Here is a 23942-nt window from a genome sequence, read left to right as displayed (position 1 = left end):
GTTACTGGGCACTCTGTTTTAAAGTTCTGTATCTATTCCCACTTGTCTGTTGTTTTTTATGTACATATTTCCTTGATCAGGTACTCCCAGAGGGATGAGGTGTATAGGATACAATGTTTATATGGAGAAAGGGAATCCAGAATGGGAGAAGAACTTGATAGTAAATCATAGTCATAGTGATTAAGAGCGTAGACTTTGGGATCAGATCTGGTTTCAGTACTCGCTGTATGACAATTAGGCAACTGCTGAATCCCTCTAAGCTTCACTTTCCTCTTCTGTAAAAAGGATATTATAAACTACTTATTTCACAGGGTTCATATGAAGATTAAATAATATGATTCAGGTAAAGAGTTTGATATCCAGCATGTGATAAGTATTCAGTAAATGTTAGCTGTAATTAGTTGATTGATAATAAATACTAAGATGTTGACCAACATTAAGATATTATAATAATTATAGACTTAATTTATCCATTTCTGTCACCATTGCAGTTCATAAAATGAAGGTGAATTTTTGCACATTCTTATTGTATTTTCTAATTTTACTTCTTAAAGTAAAAATTGCTACTGTCCAGGCCAAAAGAAATAAATCGTGTTCTTGTGATGACATGAAAAGTGTTGATCCACCTTCTCTTTCACACCAAGAAAAAACAAGAAAAAGCCTACCTATGGTGAGTGAAGTTGAAACCCTTTGTTCTTCAGCCTAGTAAGTACCATTCTTTGGGGAAGCCAGACTTTGGCTATTGGCAGCACTCTTTCCATTTTAACGACATGCAGTTGAAAATGTTTTTTATCATAAAAATAATAGCATAATTGTACAGAATGAGCCAAGATATGTTGTATGGTTACTTCTCAGTTATCTGCATTGATTAAGAATTATAGATTAGCTGCTGTCTTTTACACCTAGGTTTTTTTTTTTTTTTTTTTTGGCTACTTCTTGTCCCACAGACATCACCACTGTCATAGTGTGTTTTCATTCACTTACTTCCTAAAAGTTCCTAGGATCTATACTAGGTAGAAAAGACTCCAAAACTCAGACAGAAAAGAGGAAAGCAATCTGATTTAGCCATCCTGGATCCCACGTGTTTGCTCTATGTGAAACCCCTCATATAAAGATATATTTTTGCTAAAATAACATAGTAGTTCCTCAGTAAAATTATTTAATTGATAAGATATATATTTTTAATTTGACAAAAACACAAAGCATACTAGATCCTAACTACTTAAGCAAAGTAGTCGTCGTCAGCAACCGTCCGTCTCGAGAGATGATGGTGTAGCTTCTTAAGAGTCTATCTGCACCGCCGAGAATGGCTGTGCAGTCCAACTCGGGAGTGACACGGTATCTGTCTCCTCCCGTGTTAAATCGACATCTTGCGATGACGCTGGAGTGTCCTCTCCAGTGAAGCTGAAGCTACAGAGCCTGGGCAGGGTGATATGGAGGGTCTGCTGTTGCCCATGCAGCAGACCCCCCCTCTCTTTGCAGCTGAAGGGTCCAAGGGAAAGACGGAGTCAATACAGCTTGGCTTCAGGTGCGCCGCAGGAGTTGCCGGTGTTGACTACAACGTCAAACCGCCTTAGGGACTCCGGCTCCGGATTTTCTGTCGGGGTTTACTCCCTTAGCCTTTCCCCTGAAGAGGTATGCCGCAAGGCAGCGGAGGTTTTTTGGAGTCAGAGTTTTCCTTCTCTGATGTGCCCTGACTGGAAGATCGAACCAGCGACACTTAGCTCGCAGGCCGACGCTCAATCCACTGAACCAAACCAGCCAGGGGCAAGCAAAGTAGTACCCTCAGTGAAATATTATTTTGAATAAGACTATTTATGTTGATCCCATTTCTCTTATGTAGTTTCTGTTAGTAAAGAGAGGGGGAAAGTCACTCATTGAACCCAAATTATGATTAATTATCTAATTTATACCTTAAATATATTAAGTGCTATTCAAGCTAAATTGCATTTGTCTCAGCACTTTGAAAATATTTTGCCTTGTTTCCTGGTATCTGTTGTAATAGATGAAAAGTCAACTGACAACCAAATTGTCAATTCCTTATAGATAATCTGTCTTTTAATCTTGCAGTTTTTAAGATTTTTCTCTTATTATTTTATGTTCTACAGTTTCACTAGGTTGTGTCTAAATGTGGATGTGTTTTTGTTAATTATACTCAGGACTAGACATGCTCCTTTAATCTGAAGACACTTCTCCTTTGTATTCTGGAAACTCTCAGCTCTTATATCTTTGAATATTGCCTTTCCTCTATTCTCAGTATTCTCTTTTTTGGAACTCCTATTTAGATGCCTGACAGACTCATGTCTGTGTGTCCTAATACATTTTTTGTATTTTCCATCACTTAAACTCTCCACATTATATTCTGGATAATTTCTTTTGATTTCTCTTCAAATTCATTATTTTCCTCCTCAAATATTTTAAATCTATTTAACCTATACATTGAGTCTTTCATTTTAATGACTGTTATTTACTTCTAGAAATTGTTTCCTTTTCAAGTTTTTGTTTAAAAAACGAAAAACAAAAAAACTTTTCTGCTCTTGCCTTTCAATATCAATAGCATTAAAAAAAAAATCTTTCCAAACACTTTTAAAGGAATTTTAAACTCTCCTGACTCTTTTTCATGATAACATGATTGTTCATGTGGTTTGTAATTTTTTTTACTGTAATCTCACTTAGTGATGGTTGTTTACTGTGGGAATTTAGGTGAGTCTGGGTTTCCTGTTTCACATTTGCCTCTGTTGGGGCCCTAGAGGTTTGTCAGTTGTACATTAATTTTTATGCTGATTTCTCAGTTTGGGTTTCTGAACCACACATTTTGTAAATTTAGTTCTCATATACATGTGTGACAAAAGTAGGTCTCTTCTACCTAAAGCCCTGGATGGATGACAAGGGGAGTTTTTCTAATCCTTATCTAATCTAAAGCGCACCCACTCCGGGCCACTAGAAGCATACAGGAACTCCATTATAACTCCTTCCTCGTGTGGTCCTGAGGCCTTATCTTCTGTTCCTCTATGGGCATTGAAAATGTAGCCCCTAATATGTGTTTGTTCCAAATTCCCCATGGTCTAGTACCACCAGGGACTTTCCCTTTCTTTTTCCTCTTATAGCACTGTGTGTGTGTATGTGTGTGTGTGTGTGTGTGTGTTTAAAGCTTATTGAGGTCCTTCTATATCAGCTCAGCCCACCATATTGTATCTTAAAGGTATATTTTCATGTAAATATTAGAACTTTATGAAAAACCACTCTTGTTACTAAATCTATGGGTATTTGTTTTAGGAATAATATATGTCATTTTAGATGCCTAGCCTTAGAGAATATGTAATGGAGATATAGGAATCTAAAGAAAACTAACTTTATAAAAAAGAAAAACTCAAAAGAAATATGAGGACTTTAAATGTAAAACTGATTTTGAGTATTAGAAATTTCAAACCAAATGGAGAGGTGAAGAGTAACTCTATGGCCACATACGAAGGAAATGAGATGATTTTTGTTTGGTGCTACCTTCAGATCATAGCATACAGGCAACCTCCTTCTCTATCCCCATATTTAAAATGTACAGAAATAATAATAATTGCCATTCACTGAGTGCTTACCATATGGCAAGCTGTCCTCTAACTACTATCTTAATGCATTTAGTCATCATAATAACCCTTCTATGTAGATTTTGTTATTATCATTACTTTCCTCATTATAACTGAGGAAGCTAAAGTAAGAAAGGTTAAGTAACTTAATCCAAAACTACATTTCTATTAAGTAGCAATGCCAGAAATAAACTCCAGGCAGTCTGGCTCCACAGCCTGTATTCTTTACCACTGTGCAATATTGTATAAAATATAAAATAGGTGTCAGAGGCAAAGATGATTCTGCCATAGTAAAAATAGCAAATCTGGAATAAAATCATAGTAAAGCTAAACTTATAGTAAGCAGAATATAAACTGCTTAAACTGCTTGTCCCAAAGACACATCCTAAGTTAGGATTTTGTTTGTTTTTTAAGATACTCAAGCAATAATGAAAGTGGAATATGAAGCTGGTATAGCGTGAAAGCCTATGGCCAGTGGTGGTTAAGACTACATGCATCCACAGTGTAAGGCAAAAGAGAAAGGAAAGTAGCATTAGAAGTCGTTTTCTTTATCCAAACCTGTAGGTAGAGGATTAGCTTGGGCACAAATTCAGACCTTTAGTTTGCTTTTATAACCACAGCCATTCACTGTAAAAAAATAAATCTCGTTGTTTATTTGTTTTGCATATTTATATTTTATAGTTTCATTTTGATTCATTTTATAAATGACACCAATGAGATTGCTTTTCCACATAATTGGATAGTTTTATTATGTGCATTTTCCATATCCCTTCTGGGCATCAAAGTAAAATCCCAGAGTAACATACTTAGAAGGTTTGGGGAATCTACACATTTAAAAAATGAAAGTGTATTGAGAATATATTAAAGAATAGATAATATGAGTCAGTTCATCAGTTGTCATTTGTTTAGCAACGAGTACATACCCAACAATATGGAAACATGCAAATATAAAAATCATGCTCCTGCCTACAAGTTCTCATATTGATGGAGAAATATAATATATAAGGCATACATGTTAATACTAAATATTCTGTAGCACTGAAATTCTTAAGTAATTCTGAGAAAGGAAAAATTAGTATGCATTAGATTACTAGGGTTTTGTGTATAAAATGGGTGTTATATAAAAATAAGCAGTATTTATTCGCTCTTACTTTGTGCTGGCACCATCCTAACCATTTTACATGTGTTACTCAAGTCAAGCAATGATAATAAGTGACTTGCTGGAGTTACCAGCCAGGAAGAGATGAAGTCAGAATTCACACCCAGGCAGTCTGGTTCAAGAGTTCACTTTATGATTCCGTCATTCATTAAAAAAAGGGAGGGATCTGAGTAGGATAAATTGAAGACATTCCAGGAAGGAAGATTAATACTGACAGAGATATAAAGATGTGGTCTTAAATCTCCTTTGTGAGTTTTTGAGACTAGTGTTTTGTATTTATAATATTATGTGTAACATTTTAAAAGTATGCAATGATAGTCATCAAACCTTCAAGTAAACTTGTTGTCTTTAAATATTATGTGCTGAGTTGTTTCGTCTTCTCCTACACCTATAATTATAACAGAAGTCAATGAAAATTTATGATTCTGTTTTCCAGAAATAAGTCTGCTACTTAAATCAATATATATTTGTTTATTTTTCCCTCGATATGCAGTATTTGTTAAAATTAAAGCATGAGTACATTTTGAAAATAAAGGGAAATGAATATTTTTAAAATTTAAATTATATTTTATTGTTTATGCTATTAGAGTTGTCCCAATTTTCCCACTTTGTTCCTCTCCACCGAGACCCTTCCACCCACTCCCTCAGGCAATCTCCACACTCTTGTCCATGTCCATGGCTCATGCATATATATTCTTTGGCTACTATAGTCCCTATGCTGTACTTTACATCCCCATGACTGTTCTGTAACAAGAAATTTGTACTTGTTAATCCCTTCACCATTTTTTGCCCATCCCCCTACTTCCATTCCCATCTGGCAACCATCATAATGTTCTCTGTATCTATGATTCTGTTTCTGCTTTGCACATTCATTTATTTTGGTTTTTATATTCAATTATTGATTTTATTGCCATTTTATTGTTCACGTTTTTGATTTTCTTTTTCTTCTTAAAGAAGACCCTTTAACATTTCAAACAATAGTGGTTTGGTGATGATGAACTTCTTTAGCTTTACCTTGTCTGGAAAGTACTTTATCTGTCCTTCCATTCTAAATGATAGCTTTGCTGGGTAGAGTAATCTAGGTTGTAGGTCCTTGCTTTTTATCACTTTGGATACTTCTTGCCAACCCCTTCTTGCCTGCAAAGTTTCTTTTGAGAAATCAGCTGACAGTGATATGGGAACTCCTTTGTAGATAACGCTCTGTTTTTCTCTTGCTGCTTCTAAGATTCTCCTTTTGTCCATAATGTTTGGCATTTTAATTATGATGTGTCTTGATGTGGGCCTTTTTGGGTTCATCTTGTTGGGGACTTTCTGCGCATCCTGGACTTGTATGTCTGTTTCCTTCACCAAGTTATGGAAGTTTTCTGTCATTATTTTTTCTTGTAGGTTTCCAATATCTTGCTCTCTCTCATCTTCTGACACCCCCATGATGTGAATGTTTGTATGCTCTAAGTTGTCCCAGAGAATCCTTATCTATCCTTATTTTTTTTATTCTTTGTTCTTCTTATCTGGTTTTTTGTTTTTTGCTTCCTTATATTCCAAATTGGTGAGTTGATTCTCAGCTTCATCCATGCTACTGTTGATTCCTTATAAATTGTTCTTCATTTCAGTTAGTGTATCCTTCATATCTGACTGATTATTTTTTGTGGTTTTCATGTCCTTTTTTATGCTGTTGAAGTGGTCTCTTGAGTTCTTCTGCTTTTCTCCTAAGTTTATTGAGCATCCTTATAACCAGCGTTTTGAACTCTGCGTATAGTAGCTTGCTTATCTCCATTTTGTTTAGTTCTTTTTCTGGAGTTTTGTTCTGTTCTTTCATTTGGGCCAAGTTTCTTTGTCTCCTTATTTTGGCAGCCTCCCGGTGTTTGTTTCCATGTATTAGGTAGAACTGCTAGATTTTCCTGACTTGGTAGTGTGACCTAATGTAGTAGGTGTACTGTAGGGTTCAGTGGCATGGCCTCCTCTGTCACCGAAGCTGGGTACTTGGAGTGCACTCACCATGTGGGCTATTACACCCTCCTAGTTGAGCCTTGATTGCTGTTGGCAGGTCAATGGGAGGGATTTACCCAGGTCAATCAGCTGCAAGGATTGGCTGTGACCACTGACCACCACCCTCTGACAACTGTGGAGGATCAACTGTGTAGGGCTCACTCCACAGAGCAGAACTTACTTTAGCAGGGCTCTGGTGCCCACTGAGTCTGCACCTTGAGTGCATCGCTTGTGAAGGTGGTTGGGTGGTGGTGCTCTGATGTGGTCTATAGCTGTCCACTGGGTGCACAGGCCAAGGTCAGCCACTACCTGTGTTCTATCAAGAGCCATCTGACATAAGCTACAAAGTGATTTCCAGATGGCTGCTACTTGTGCTGTGCTTGGAGATGTCAAAATGAGGCCAAGCAATGAACTAAGGTCATCTGCTGCTATTGCTATGTGGCCACAGAGCAAGAGGTATGGGGCTCACTGAGGCCAGCTGCTGCTTATTTGAGAGAATTTAGGAAAATCTGAATCATGAGCCAAGACAACCCATTCATACTGAAAAGCTCCTGGAAACAGCTTGGGTGTGCCTGAAAATTGGTGGTGGACGGGGAGTCTCAGGGAATCACCATGGTGGGATAAACAGTGTGAGCAAGGTTGATGAAGTCTCAGATGTGGCACCTGCCTGCTGGCTCTGTGGGGGGAGGGCTCAGTAAAGGTACAGTGGCTTCTGCCAGTACTTTTTTTCTGAGAAAAAGCTGTCCCCCAGCTTTCTCCTTGATGCCAGACATTCAGTTCCTCCCCATATGCCTCTGGTGCCTGTCAAGCTGCTGCCCCAGTGCTAGACTCAAAGGGAGGGAGTCGAGTAGGTCCGTGCATGGGCCCTTTAAAGAGGAACTGTCTGGGACTCTAGAAGTTTCTGTCTTCCACAGCCTCAATCCCATGGGTTTTTATAGCCAGAAATTCTGGGGACTTATCTTCCTGGCACTGGAACCCTGGGTTGGGGGGCCTGATGTGGGCCTGGGACCCCTCACTCCCAAGATTTCCCTCCTGATTTTTATCCACCACATGTGGTTGTGAGACCCACCCATTCTCTGCACCCTTCCTACCAGTCTCAGTGTGGTTTCTTCTCTAATTCTGCAGTTGTCGGACTCCATTCAGCTTGGGTTCTGGCAGTATTGAATAATGGTGGTTCTGTAGTTCAGCTGTAATTTTGATGTGGTTGTGTAAGGAGGCAAGCATATTTACCTGTACTGCCATCTTTATAGTGAAATTTCCGTTCTTGTTTGGGGAATGAGTATGTTTAATAGCACTTTCTTTAGCACTTTTACTGTGCATTTGTCAGTTGCCTATCAGAAATATGTACTTTCTAATAATGAAGTTTTTAATATTTTTATTTGATAGCATCAGACCATCAGTGCCATTCTGCAAGATATAGAGGAAAAACAAGAAAATTTATTGGAGTTTGAAATAACAACCCCTGAAGATGCAGGTAAATATGGATTCATACTCAAGTTTGAATTGCTACCTTATCACAGTGACTGAAAAGAGTGCCCCCCCCCTTTTTAATGTGAGAGTAAAGTGCCAGGAGTGATCATTAGAAGTCAGTGATGCAAACCAGCAATTGATATAATTGTTGATAGAGATATTTCTAGATTCAAGGTATAGCATGAGTAATTTGAGAGCTACTCAGAACCATGATCAGAATAAGCTGCTGGCCCTGGCTGGTGTGGCTTAGTCGGTTGGAGCATTGTCCTGTAACTGAAAGGTTGTGGGTTCGACCCTTGGTTCAGGCGCATATGATTCCCGGTCCAGGCACGTACAGGAGGCAGCCGATTGATGTTGCTCCCTTACATTGATGTTTCTCTCTCTCCCTTTCTCTCTCTCTAAAAAGCAATGAAAAAATGTCCTTGGGTGAGGATTAAAAAATTTTTCTTTTAAAGAATAAGCTAAGACTGGTAATATATCTAGATGAAGATCAAAATGCACAAGATAGTGATTAGATATAAAATTATGTTACTTGGCTCCTCAGCTTCACCCAGCTAGTAGTGCCTAACAAATCAGAAAAGGAATGTGTACTACTAGTGACACAGCAAAGCAAATCTTCATGCCTTTCAAATGAGCAGAAAATGTTCATTTTAAACATTTCTGACCTAATTATCTTGATTTCTTAAAACTTCAGTAAATATTTGAAAACTTTTGATAGTTCACAGCTATGTTTTATTTTATTTTTTTAAGGTTTTATTTATTTTTAAAGAGAGAGGGTAGGGAAGGAGAGAGAGAGGGAAAGAAACATTTATGTGCAAGAGAAGCATCTATCAGTTGCCTCTTGCATGCCCTCAACCAGGGACCGGGCTGGGAATCGAACCAGAGACCTCTTCGTTTGTGGGATGACGCCCAATCCATTGAGCAACACCAGTCAGGGCACAGCTATGTTTTCTTGAGTTAGGACGTACAAGTTGGAAAGTACCTCCTGATGTATGCATATCTGGATGTTAAAAGTAGTTAACTAAAAACAAAGTAATTTAAAATACCTCATCAATCTTTCATGTAGCGAGATATAACCGTTAGTTCCTCTCTTGTCCTAACTCATGTTGTGCATATTTTAAAAAATTATTTTCTTTTAAATTATGCCCATTCTAATATTCATCCTGGCCCAACACATGGTGCATGTTATGTTTTGAGGAAAATAATACAAAATTTATAACCCTCGCAAAATATGGTTCATATGTTTTATTTCGTATTTACAATATCTTACGCACCTATCTGCCCTCAGGTAGAAGCCCTCCTATGCAGGATTGTAGGACAGGCTCCCCATCAAGTCTTCAGGATCCTGACATATTGGACCCACTGTTGGAAGGGAGGAAGGTTCCAGTACAGCAGCAGCTTTCTCTGCCCTGCTGTGCTCCTTGCTGTTCAGGGTCTCAGCCTCTACCAGATAGTCCTATCACCTCAACTGAAAGATTATGCTCTTCTCAAAAATCCTTTGAGAAACTCTCCCATTAGGTTTGAGGTATAGGGGAGAAACCCTCTCACCTCTCTCTCACTTTTGCTGTTCATGATAGGGATTCCCACCCAGTAAAGCAACAGCTCTCTAAAGAAATACCTTTACAAATTCACTACCTTTCTGACACTTACACCTTTGATCTGGCTGAGGGGGTCCAAGAGTAATGAGTCCCATTTTGTATATTTCATTGTAAGTTTTTTCTTTTAGATGCCTTTCATTCACTTTGATATCAGATATCTTTAGTGCCTCAACTTAACTGAGCAGAAAAATGTTCATTTAAAACATTTTATGGTATTCTTTTCCTAAGCATTTTAACTCTATACTTCATCTAAAATTTTTTTCTATGTGTGGTATTAGATAAGGATAGAATAGGGTTCCTTACCTAGGGTTTTCCTGCATTTTTCTACTTTTATTTGTTTAAATAATTCCTCTCATCCTCATTGTTTTGTAATGCTTAATTATCACATATTTAAATCTTATACATATTAGGGCAATTTCTAGGTTCTTTCTAAGATACCATTAATTAATTTAATGTCTCTTTGGTAAATAAGTCTCAAGTTACATGTAAATATCTTTATATCCTTTCTTATAGGAACAGAATATTTGATGTTACTTTGATAATGTTTTTACCTGTGGTTTAAAATTCATTTAGAAAACCCAGTATGACAGGATACATAAATGATGGGAATATCAGGATCAAATATGCTAAACAAATTTATATTTAAATTCTTAATGATCATAGAAGTTTTCCCCCTTCATTGGCACATGCATCACATTGTGAAACCAACCCTTTTGGGGAGACAAAAACTACTCTGGGAACACTGGTTTTATACATACCAAATCATTTATCTGATTTGCAAAGGCAGGATCTGGAAGAAATTCCAACTCTGAACTTCATGTTATTTTTAACCACTGATTTTCTCTAGTTAATTAGCTATAAATATTATGTATTGATCTAAAAAATTAGGCAAAAACTTAAGAGAAAAAAGCCAAAGGTGAAATGAATAGCAAGTAGCTTAAAATAAATCAAATCTAAGCCTTTCAATTTCCTATTTGGGGATCTGTATTTGGGCATAATATTATGTGTCAATCCTGTGGATTTGTAATGGTGCTAGGGTAGTGCATGATGCCTTTACTTAGAAGGTAATGGAAGAAAGTAGGAAAAATTTAAGTAATTATTATAAAAGTTATTTTGTATAGATCTATAAGAGACTTTTGATTTCATATAGCCCTATGTAAGTGTTATGAACAAGAACTGACCCTGACTGGTGTAGCTCAGTGGATTGAGTGCCAGCCTGTGAACTGAAAGGTCAATGGTTTGATTCCCAGTCAGAGCACATGCCTGGGTTTGGGGCAGGTCCCCAGCTGGGGCCGTGCAAGAGGCAACCAATTGATGTTTCTCTTCTACATCTCTCCCTCTCTTTCTCCCTCCCTTCTCTGTCTAAAAAATAAATAAAATATTTTTAAAAAAAACAAGAACTGATAGCACAATTCTTTTTAAACACATACAGCATATAGTTATATAGTATGAATATATAGAACAATACATTATATAAATATATTAATGTACACATACAAATATATACAGTGCTATCAAAGTATTAGTAGAGGTCATGTGACTTGTCCAGTTTCACTGACCTTAGTCAATGGGATACCAGGATTAGAACTCAGGCTCGCCTGCTCTTTCTTGATACAATATTCTTACCTATACACCTCAGGGTACTTCCACAGGGTAATGTACGTTAATAAGTCTTGACTTATATATTTGGGCCATCGATATTGGGGAAGAGGGAGGGAAATAATAAAATTAACAGGCTGAATCCCATGTGACCAAATTTAACTTTTGCTATCTCTCAATTAACTGACTTGTTACTTTTATTATCATGTTTGCAGAACAATACACTGAAAAGATGTTAGCGATAAAAGAAGTTATGGATAATGTGCTTGCCAAACAGAAGGCAGAAAGGGATGATCTGGCTAAAAAATACAGGTGAGTGAAGAAAATAGGTATGTTAGAGTTTTTAGATTTTTCTATTTTTAGCTATAATAGTAAGGCCCAGAATTTCTTAAGAATACAAATGTTGTGCCTTGGCAGAGTGTTTCAGTTGGTTGGAGCATTGTCCTGTTATACCAAAAGGTTTTAGGTTTGATCCCCAGTCAGGGCACATACCTAGATTGAGGGTTTGATTGCCTGAGTACAGAGGCAACTGATCAGTGTTTCTCACATCCATCTCTCTCTCTCTCTCTCTCTCTCTCTCTCTCCCTCTCTCAATAAAGATATTCTCAAGTGAGGATTTAAAAAAAAAAAAAAAAACTATAAAAAAAGGAGACTACAAATGTTACTTAGTCCCCAAAAATAACTTTTGAGGTTATCTAATCTGTTACTCCCTGGGGAATTGTACTTCCCAGAAAGATATTTTTCTTATTACTGGAAATATTCAGAAAATGACATTTTAATATCTTAGAAAGTTGTCTACAGCCAAGAATTTTATGAAAACCTTTCTGGTCATGAATCTCAAAAATAATATTTTTCCTCAGTAAACTCAAATTTTTTTACATTAAAAAATTTTTTGCCATGGCTACTGCGGCTCAGTGGATTGAGCGTTAGCCTGTGAACCAAGTGTCGCTGGTTCAATTTCCAGTCTGGGCACATGACTAGGTCGCACACCAGGTCCCCAGTTGGGGGCGCGAGTGAGAGGCGACCACACAGTGATGTTTCTCTCCCTCTCTTTCTCCTTTCCCCTCTCTCTACAAATTAATTAATTAAAAAAATTTTTTGCTACTACAAATGTCTTTCTAAGCAATTTAATGATTTATATTTTGTCATTTTTGTGTACTTCTAAATTCTCAGGGCTCTTAAATTTTATTCTGATTATATTGTTTACATATTTCTTCTAATCCCTTTTTGAGAAAGACTTTTTTTTTTCTTATTCGGACATATTTCTATTAGCATTTCATAGACTTAGCTACATATGTCCCCTATTTTTTATTGTGATGAGAACTTTTAAGATCTATTTTCTTAGTAACTTTTAAATATGCAATACAGTATTATTAACTGTAGCCACCATGCTGTGCATTACATCCCCATAACATTTATTTTTTAACTGGATGTTTGTACTTTTGACCACCTTCACCCATATCGCCCACCTCCTGCTCCCCAACCCTGGCCACCACCAATCTGTTCTCTGATATCTACGATATATATATATATATGTATACACACACACACACATATGTATACATGTATAAACACACATATGCATACTAAATATATATATTTTTAGATTCCTTATATAAGTAAAATCATAAGGTATATTTTTTTGTCTGACTTATTTTACTTAGCTTAATGCCATCAAGGTCCCTCTGTGTTGTCACAAATGGCAGGATTTCCTTCTTTTTATGGCTGAATAATATTCCACTGCATGTGTGTGTTACATTTTCTTTATCCATTTATCCACTGATGGAAACTGAGGTTGTGTCCATGTCTTGACTATTATGAATAATGCTGCAATGAATCTGCAGATATCTTTTGTACCCTATTCTTTATTTACATGTAATCTTTCTAACTTTTTATATCCTTTGATTGACATATTTTGCATATTCACATTTTTTCTGAACTTATTTTAAAATCAATTTTTAATTGTTATTTATAAATCTATCTTTATTTCAATTTTGCTTTTCTCTCTAGTGGATAAGTGTCATAAATTCCTTTCTATAAAGCTGGTGAGCTTATAAGTTATAGGACCTACAGATGGGTAATTGACTAAAGAATATTTTCTAGGGGGCTTTGGAAAAGGCTAGCTTCAATTTTTCTTTATGTCCTTTGATTAACAAGATACCTAGGATTTTGGAAAGTTCCTGATTGGGGCTTCAAGTGTAAATCCTTATTAATATTGCTATAAACCAAAGAACACTTTTTTCCTCTCTCTGAACTCTTTTTTTCACATAGTTTTAAATGTATTGTTAATTTCTTTTTTGTTTTTCCTCTATTTAGTTTCTTGCATTTTATGCTACCAGTTATTTGCTTATTTGATTTCTTCTTGCTGCTTTTTCCACTTACATCTACTGCTTGCTTTAACACCCAGTTTACCTGGAGTTCAGTACCAACAACTGAAAACTGTGATAGAAGAACAGATATCTATATTACTGCTTCCCTTAAAACAGTTGCTCTTAAAGGACAGTCCCCAATGGTCCCTGACACCAGCTCGAGGGGTCTGTGATGTCAAAACTATTTTTATAAGAATATTAAGATGTTATTTGCTTTTCTTTGCTCTCATTCTCTCATGAGGCCTCATGATGTGTGATGACATCACTAATAGCTAACGGATGTGTACTTGGGTATTTTGTGTTTTTAAATTTTCTCGGATTTATTTTCTAAAGCAATAAATAATGATAGATAAAATCCATATAAACAAAGCTCTTTGGGTTTCTCGGTAATTTTTAAGAGTATAAAGTCCTGAGAACAAAAAGTGTGAGAACCACTGGAAACAAGGTGTCAAAGGATATCCTGAAGATAACTGTGAAATAGGTGGGTATCACCAAAAGACAGAGGTGTGGATAAACCATTTCCTCCCACTTAGTCCTCAAGCTCCTAAGAGATTCGGTTTGGGGAGGCACACAGGATAATGCTTTTCTAGAAAATGCCTCAGTACAAGTTCAAAGTACAATTACAGTAATGACTTGTTGAACTGAATTTCTCAGAGATAGTTCAGGTAAATTATTTACAAAATAATCTCACTCCTCTATAGCTAAGGGAAAATTTTACTTCCTGACACACCTTTTCACATTAAACAGGTAAGCACACTTCAAACTTAAAGAATGGTGTTCCTGCCCTGGCCAGTGTGACTCGGTTGGTTGGAGTGCCATCTGGTGCACCAAAGGGTCACGGATTAGATTTCTAGTCAGGGCACATGTGTGGGTTGCTGTTCGCTCCCCCATGGGATGGGACACATGCAGGAGGCAGCGGAGCGATGTTTCTCTCTCTTTTTTCCTTCCTTTCTCTCTAGAATACATATATAAAGACTGGTGTTCCTCCTTGGCCATCAATTGCCAGCTTCCAAGTAAAGGACTAGTAGCTATCTAGATAGACTACCCAAGTTTTGTTTCTCTTTCAGGGTTGACTCACAACTGCTAAATAATGATATGAATGTAAATGTGGATAACCACAGTTATCTCCTTAAAATGGCACCTAAAAAATGGTACTGAAAGAGTCAGTTTCCTCTCAAACGAAATACATTGCAGAGACAGACTCTTGTGTACTTTGAGGTGATCAAATTTGAATTGACACAAAGTATCTTTAAAAAACAAATGACTTTTTAAAAAGTTTTCTACTCTGTTTATATTTTGGTCTCCTTCTGTTTCTTCCTATAGAGTGTCTATAGAATCATTTAAGCATGGTGTCCTGCGAGAACAACTGGCTGACTTGGCCACAAGACAGAAGAGCCTGCTAGTTGTGGCAAAAACACAGAAAAAAATAAGCCAGAAAATTCAAAACTATAAGAATGTCACATCTGTGCCTGGTCTTAGTTTGAGGAAGCTGCCATCCAGCTCCCAGCTCTCTTGTGAAAAGGACAGCCAAGAGCTGACCAGTCTGGGGCATTCAGTGCCGCCCTCCTCAGGTTCGCTTTCTCCTGTCGTCCCTGTTTGTGGGAGCACACAAGAGACACAGTCATCTCTGGAAACGTGGAATGACAGCCAAAATGCCAACACCTGTCTAAATTCAGAGATGGTGAGCAGGGAAGAATTTTCTGGAAATGAGCTGAATTCTAGACAAAATGTCAATGCCTGTAACTTGGATGAGGTATCAAAATCCAGCCCTTCAGATAGCATTAAGAAGATAAAATTACCATCCCAACCTGTTGCTCTTATTGCTCCAGCAGAATATTCACAAATAGAAAATGATCTTAGAGAAAATACAGCCAAAGTCCATGAGCCCTGTAGTCCTTCAGCACTAACTGACACGTTAAATATTTCAGAAATCACAAGTATATTTGCCCAAAATGATGCCCGTCCATCAACTGTTATTTGCAGTCAGGCTCTTTCCAATTGTGATCCAAAAAGAGGAAAAAGGAAAACAGCTTCTCAGCAACCACCTAGGGGGGCATCAGAAACCCTGACACATAAAGATATTGGTAACTTAGGCTGTGCTATGGGGCATCAGGTGAAACCATATCTTGAAAAGTCAGCTTTTGCTGTTCCACATGCAACTCACAGTCAGAGCACCTCCTCCTCTGGGTCTGGCCGGCAGTATTCTACAAAAAAGTCTTCAACCCACAGCTCAGATCCTAAAAAGAAATGCATGCAGATAAAGGATCTGATAGTACTAGGAAGAATTAACCCAGGAAATAACATTTTGGAATTCAAAACACAGGTATCTTTTTTTTTTTTCTCTACTCTCATGTTAATTGTATAAGTGAATAAATGTTGCTGTAACATAGTGTAGGCATTTACCTTTAATTAGTGAAATGGGGTTTGACTGGGCTTCTTGAATGGAGAGACACAGCCATTGTATTCTTAGCAAGTGAAATCATGCTTATGGAATTGCCCTGTAGATTTTAGTCACAAGGCACCTTTGGGCTGTCAGACCAGAATTAATTAGTAAATCATATTGCACCAAGAAGGATATAAGAACAACATAAAAATAGTAAGTTGGAGCTGACTTTGATTCCAAAGTTTTGGGAACTGCCAGTGTACTATTAAAGCTTCCCCTAATAAAAGATAAGTATAAATTCATCTTCCTTAGACGCTCAAATGTTTTTAAAAGATTTTATTTATTTATTTTTAGAGAGGGGAAGGGAGGGAGAAAGAAAGGGAGAGAACAATCAATGTGTGGTTGCCTCTCATGTACACCCAACTGGGGACCTGGCCCACAACTTCGGCATGTGCCCTGACTGGGAATTGAACTGGTGACCCTTTAATTCAGAGGCCAGCACTCAACAAACCGAGCTCTGGCTGGTGTAGCTCAGTGGATTTTTACAGACAAAAAGTGACTTGAAGTTAAATTTGATCCAGTTACAATAATCTCACATATACATAAAAACAGAGGAGGGAAAAAAAGGTTCTGCTAGAAATACCACGTTCACGTTTTGAAAAAGGAACTCCGAGGGAGGGACAGAGATTGCAGGGTCCTGGAATGCTTCCTTGCTTATGGACCAGTCCAACTGGTATCAGTCCACAGTAACTGGAACTTAATCTGAATGTCCTGTTTCCAACCCTTTCTATTTCTGGATAATAAGGTTTTTCCTAGTTAGTAAGCTTTACTTATAAGTTAGGAGCAAAAAAAATTTTTGATTTTAAAACTCCAAAATATAATTTAAAGACCAAATTAGTAGCTTCATCTCAGTTCCTTGATACTCCTCTTTGTTTGCCTGTCAACCAGTTTATTGCTAAGTACTATCTACCTCAGATTAGCCAAAGCGAATCATATTTTATTCATTAAATTAGTTACATTAACTTGTATTTTGACAGTTGTGGTTACTTCTCCGGATCAGCTATAATAAAATTTTAATGTAACTTTTCGTATTTCAGCTGTTTTTCCATAATAGCTTTATTAAGATGTAATTGACACACTATATACAGTAGTCCCTCACTATATCGTGGTTCACTTATCGCGGCCTCACTGTATCGCAGGATTTTAAAAAATATTATATTTAATTATTTATCGCGGATTTTTTGCTATATCGTGGGATTTTACGGTACTGTATATGTATGTTGTTAAAGTTATGTAGGTTTAAGGGTGTAGAATATGTTTAAGAACATAAGTAGTGTTTATAAAAGTATGGAAAAGGTTAATAAGGGAGTGGGAAAGGTTAATAAGGGATTGGGAGCAGTTTATAAGTGTGTGGGAAGAGTTTATAAAGCCTTAAATATATATATATAAATACCAAAATAAATGTAAAGTTTTTACTTCACGGATTTTCACCTATCGTGGGGGGTGGGGGGCAGCGCGTCTAGAACGTAATACCCATGATAAGTGAGGGAATACTGTACTGTACTACACATATTTAAAGTATACAGTTTGACGTTTTGACATGGGTATACACCCATGAAGCTATGACCACAAGCCAGAGAATGAACATATCCATCAACCCTCGAAATTTCTTTGTGTCCCATTGTGTATCTCCTTTATCTGCTCCCTTCCCATGCCACTCTCTAGACACTGACTGGTCTGCTTTCTGTCCCTATACATTGGTTTGTATTTCCAAATATTCTGTGTGAGTGGAATTATGCCATATGTATTTATTTTTGTCTGGCTTCTTTCTGAGCATAATTATTTGATATTCATCCTTGCTGTAGCATGTATCAGTGGTTTACGTTTTTTTATTGCTGAGGAGTAGTTCATTGTATATACTAGTTTATCAGTTCATCTGTGGTAGACATTAAGATTGTTTCAGATTGTTGGCTATTACAGATAAAGCTACTGTGAACATTGATAAACAGTTTTGGTATGACATAGGCTTTCATTTTTCTTGAGTAAATACTTAAGAGTGGAGTGGCTGAATTATATATGGTAAGTATATATTTAACGTTTTAAGAAACTGCCAAAATTGTTTGAAACATTTTACAGGCCTACCAACTATGTATGACTTTAAATTCCTCTACATCCTCACATTGCCAACACTTAGTATGATTAGTTTTTTTAACTTTAGCCATGCTAACATGTAGTATAGATATATGCATATATGTAATACTGCATGTATAGTTAATTTGCATTTCGTAATGACTCATTATGGGGAGCATTTTTTCACATGCTATTTGTCTTCATTTTTATTCTTTGGTGAAGTGTCTGTTCAAACCTTTTGTCCAATTTTTATTGGTTTCTTGTGTTCTTATTGAGTTTTGAGGATTGTTAAATAATTGTTTTATATATTTTGTCTGTTTTATGGTTGTATCAGGTGTTAAGGTAAATCTAGTCCCTGTTACTTCATGATGGCCAGAAGCAGAGGTTTACATATTTCATTTTTCTTTTTTCATCTTTTTTTAAATTTTTTTTTTCTTCAGGAGACTACCCACAAAGCCAGTGTTTTATTGAGTGGTAAAATTAAAGTAGAAAATGGTCAGATTTATCAAAACCCAGTCACCTGGCTCAAGGATCTTCTAGGAGGTGACAGTTATGTGACCTGGAATTATGCTTGGAGTAAGGTTGGTCATTCTTAAGTTTATCTTTAACTTTATATTAAAATGGAAAGGTACCACTTTTTTATGATGAAACTACTTACTTCAAAACAAAATCTGAAAGTTCTCCAAGCTCACTTTTGTCCCCATGTGTCCCTTATTCAATATGCTACATGCTTTTTCCCACAACTCCTGTTTGCAGGAATTCCCCAGGGGCAAGGTTGCACAGCTGACTGAGCCTCTCCTTCCTTGTTCTTCATTTAGTCTCAGAAATTGGAATGCCCCCGATTTTCTTGACCTCAAGTGATTTCAGGTCTTTGTGATTTCACATAGAAAATTTGGAACCACTGGTATATAAATAATTTATATTGATATATTATCAGTATTCTGACAGAATCTTCTCCTAAAGACAGAAGGCACAAGCAAGGGACCTAAGACCCACAGAAATTATGCTGCACCTTTGTTTGAACATAGTCCTATCTGTAAATTGCTAGTCCCCCTCAGAGAAATAATTCTTTTCATTCAGACTTCCAAGACTTAGTAGCCTCCCCCTCAGTCTGTCTTCTGACTTATAAACCCAAGTCAGACCACCAATTTGAAGACTTAGTGACTGACACCCTTGAGGTCCAATGCTCAGCCACCTCCAGGTGTCTATGGCACCACTTAAGGGAACAGTCTTGCAATGAATCACCCAGGAAAGTGTGAATAATTGGACATCTACCATAACTGTTTCACAGAACGGCAGATGTCTTCGGCCTCTGCTAGCTGTAATAGTAAGCCTCAGTTCAGCACTAATAGAAGGCACAGTTTCCTCTCCCTTTTTGCCCAGTTTAACTCTCCTGCTCTTGGTCTGTATCTTTAAACTCTGCATTCTGATCTCCTAGACCCTTGTGGCAGGTGCTTCCAGAACTGTATTTCAATTCCTTCACTTATATCAGCACATTTTGAGCTTTCTCTGCTTTATAATCTGTCCTTTTTTCTCTTCTCCTAAAATTTTTTTATTTTTATCATTCCCAACCCTTGGTGTCAGCAGGCCATCTGCTTTCAATTCATCCTGTCCAGTCCTTTCCATGGATTCATAAATCATATTTGCATATTAGTGATTAACATTTAACCCATGGAAATTCCTTTTTTCTTTTTTTACAGTTTCTTAAACTTATGATAGATTTTATCGTTTTGCTGAAACTGAATTTATGCTTGCAGTAAGAATATGGTACTGACTGCTATAGCTTAGGTTCTTTTGAGCTTGACATACCTCTGCTGCAGTGTGCCTAGTGATGACTCAAGTCTCCCACTCTTTTTCTCTCCGGGAACTACTGCATTTCCTGCTTTTGAATAGCTGGCTGTGACATCATTTAGCCCATACTCAGTACCTCATTTACATATCCCATTGCTTCTGATCTTTTCTCATAAACCATGTCAATTAGAGTTGTATCACTATATGATAGTAATGTGGGCACCAATATTTGGGCAGTTCCTGGATATAAGATATTCATACAGATCGAGCTGGATTAAATATATTTTTTAATTATCCTAAAAATAGAAGCAGTTTTTAAAATTTCGACAGGCCATGCATGTACTTCTAGTAAATACTCCAGGCTTAGAAACATTACCCCAGTGAGTTTCTTTATTAAAACAGTTTACAGAATTTAAAAGCCTCTTTTAAAATTTACTGCAGAAATTGTCTCTACCTCTTCTTGTCTTGGAGTAACTCCTGTATCCACAGTCAATTCTTGATGAAAGGAGTTTTTGTTACATTGCTAAAGGTGAACATTTCAACCGAGTAGTTTTAAGAATGCTGGTGTGGCTATGGGACCATGAATGGTAGGTTGTCAGGCAAGAAATGCCAAAAAACTAGGTCTTGTCCTGCATAAGACAGAATGACAGAGCCACTAGACTCAGAAATGACTCATATTTCCTACCCTAACGGCTGGGCCTGATGCTCACTCCTGCTGGGCCTCACTGTGTGCTGCCACTGACATAGTCTCCTAGGCATCATCCTGATGTGGCAGAGTGATCTCTCCGTGGGAGACAGGAGACCATGCTTGTTCCTGATACCACCCTTGTTAAGTTACAGGGGCAAAAGTTTTCAACCCTGCCTACACATTAGAATCATTTGGGGAGCTTTTAAAAACTAGTAGTGCCTAGTGGACTCCAGCCCATAGCTTCCGATATAATAGTCTGGGTTAAAGACCAGGTGATAATATTTTTTAAAAGCTTTCCAGGTAATTCTAATATGTAGCCTAGAGTTAAAATCACTGATCTAAGTCGAGTCATTTTAACTTTTCTGAACCTGTTTTCTTATATATAAAATAAGTAGTAGTGCCAAATGGTCTCTAAAGACCTTTCCAACTTAAAGATGTCAGGACTTGCATAGCACTGTGTGATTTATAAAATTCTATGTATATTATTTCACAAAAAACCCATGAGGTCAGAAGGTCAACTATAATCTTTATTTACAGATATGAAAACAGGGTTGCAGGCAGTTAAGTGACCTGACTGGCCTCAAGGCCAGTAAGTGCCAGAACCAGGACTAGAACCTGAGCTTCTCATTCCCTACCCACTGTTTTTTACATTTACAACAACCACACACAAGGGAAGCCACTTCCTTTCATTGGTAACAGGTTGCCCTAAATTCAAAACACACAGAATCATTTAGCTGCCTTTATGAATTTCTGCAAAGCCCTATTCTTGTGCAGCAAAACTTTCCCACTTCCACAGGAAGAATGTGTTTCTGTGATATACTAGCAGTAAGGAAGTCATAAGAAAGGGAATGACGGTTCACTTTTGTGAATGCCCAGGACTAGATTTCTGCAGATAAAAAGTAGGCTGCCATTTGGGGCAGTGACTCAAGGAGTACTGGTACCTTCAAATAAAATGGAGTCCCAGCAAAAAAAAAAAAAAAAAAATTCTAAATACCTCTTTAATATTCAAAGGAAGGTTATGTTTTATATTATTTTCTTGATGCACGTTAGTATATAAGATATAGAGAAACATTTATTACTGCAATTAATGGCAATTGATACTGTAATTTCTTCAGAGACCTAACCAAGGTAAAGTTAAGTGACCATTTCACTTGGCTCATTCACTACCTTTCCAGAATAGCGGCTGGCTAAATCATCCATCCACCCCAAATATGCACACACACACCCCACGCCCCACTTCTTCCCTGAATATGATGTTAGGGAATCAACATAGATTGGTTTCTGAGGAATAATGGATCTTCTGCTGTTCGAGCTTCAGGGCAAGCATCAGTGGCCTCAGGGTGAAGCACCCTATAGTTCTACTTTCAGAAAAACAAGAGCACAACCACCTACAGATATCTGCACAGAATACACCTTACCCTAACCTACGACTCTCTTACTTGTCCTCATCTGGGGGAAGGTAGCATCCTATCAGGTGCCCTTCATCAAAATGGGTTTTGGATGGTGAAGTTGCTGAGACTGCTGGAGGCTATGTAGTCTGAGACTCTTAAGAATAAGTTCTTATGCCTCTGTCTTAGCAGGCATATGGGCTAGATTTGCATCTAACGAGATTTAGTCCAGAAATCAGAGTTTGAGTCATAGGCAGATGGAGGACTGATTGCCTTTAAGCTTTATTATTTCTTACAGTATAGCAAATACATAAACCAGTAACATAGTCATTTATTATCATGATCAAGTATTATGTACTGTACATAATTGTATGTGCTATATTTTTATATGACAGGCAATGCAGTAGGTTTCTTTATACCAGCATCACCACACAAGTGAGCAAAGCGTTGCACTATGATGTTAGGATGGGATGGTACCCTTATGCTTTAGCCAACTGGAGCACAGTCACTATTATAAGATGGATAGTTTACAGAAGTGACCTAGTACCTGTTCATTTAGAGATCTATTTATTACTATTCCTGTTCAATAAATCACTCCTATCTTATGGAAAATAGAATTTTAACTCGGTGGATTTTTTTTTAATATTTTAAATTCGCACCCGAGGATATGGTGGGGAGAAAGAAAAAGAAACATTGATGTGAGAGAGAAACATCAATAGGATGCCCCCTGTACATGCCCTGACCAGGGAGTGAACCCGCAACCTAGGTATGTGCCCTGACTGGGGATTGAACCTGCAAGCTTTTAGTGCATGGGACGACACTCCAACCAGCTGAACCATCTGGCCAGGCAGGGCTCAGTGGATTTTCTTAAAGCTGTGTTCTTTGTGTGTCTAGATTACCCCAGTGGTATGTTTAAGATCTCTAAGGCTACTAAGGTACAATTTTACCACCTTACATTACCGAGCACTAACTGATAAAAATGTACTTTAACTCTGAGACGTACTTGAAGACATACTGAGCCTGCATGTTGATGAGTGCATAAAGTGTATTGAGTATTGTCAGGGCATAACGTGAACCAAATCCATTGTTTCTAATTGTTAGTTTTTTTGAGAACTGACAGATGGCATTCAGGGGCCTCACCTCTCCTTCTTCCATGGCAAGTAGAGAGTAGGGGGGTTTAGCACACTGGGCAGGCCAGGTCTGTTTCATTTCCATTACCAATCTTTGGTCATGGGATTGAGCCCAAAGGGTGCCTAACCCTTCCTGACCTCTGTTCAATAACAAGCATTTATTGAGGATGTGCTAGACAGTATCTTCCAGTCAGGGCACATCAGAGAAGGAAAACTCTGACTCCAAAAAACCTCCGCTGCCTTGCGGCATACCTCTTCAGGGGAAAGGCTAAGGGAGTAAACCCCGACAGAAAATCCGGAGCCGGAGTCCCTAAGGCGGTTTGACGTTGTAGTCAACTCCGGCAACTCCTGCTGCGCACCTGAAGCCAAGCTGTATTGACTCCGTCTTTCCCTTGGACCCTTCAGCTGTGAAGAGAGGGGGGGTCTGCTGCATGGGCAACAGCAGAACCTCCATATCACCATGCCCAGGCTCTGTAGCTTCAGCTTCGCTGGAGAGGACACTCCAGCGTCATCGCAAGATATCGATTCGACATGGGGGGAGACAGATACCGTGTCACTCCCGAGTCAGACTGCACAGCCATTCTCGGCGGTGCAGATGGACTCTTAAGAAGCTACACCATCGTCTCTCGAGACGGACGGCTGCCGACGATGCCAAGTGCTTTTCATATGT

The 23942-nt window shown here is 37.8% G+C and overlaps 1 protein-coding gene across 1 annotated transcript in view; it reads left to right on the top strand.

Moving 5' to 3' along the window:
- Window positions 1-23942, top strand: part of ANKRD31 (ankyrin repeat domain 31) — a 112583-nt gene that overhangs the window by 80320 nt on the left and 8321 nt on the right. The window contains exons 19-23 of the mRNA XM_090279319.1: window positions 555-670; window positions 8113-8200; window positions 11609-11705; window positions 15086-16085; window positions 18716-18856. Coding sequence (XP_090135445.1) covers window positions 555-670; window positions 8113-8200; window positions 11609-11705; window positions 15086-16085; window positions 18716-18856 — 1442 coding nt within the window. The remainder of the gene's footprint in view (window positions 1-554; window positions 671-8112; window positions 8201-11608; window positions 11706-15085; window positions 16086-18715; window positions 18857-23942) is intronic.

The sequence above is a fragment of the Furipterus horrens genome, unplaced genomic scaffold (assembly GCF_987537825.1).
Source record: "Furipterus horrens unplaced genomic scaffold, mFurHor1.1.pri manual_scaffold_5, whole genome shotgun sequence".
In the NCBI taxonomy this organism is placed as follows: Eukaryota; Metazoa; Chordata; class Mammalia; order Chiroptera; family Furipteridae; genus Furipterus; species Furipterus horrens.
The sequence above is the reverse complement of the archived record's forward strand: the minus strand, read 5'-3'. Positions and strand labels throughout refer to the sequence as shown.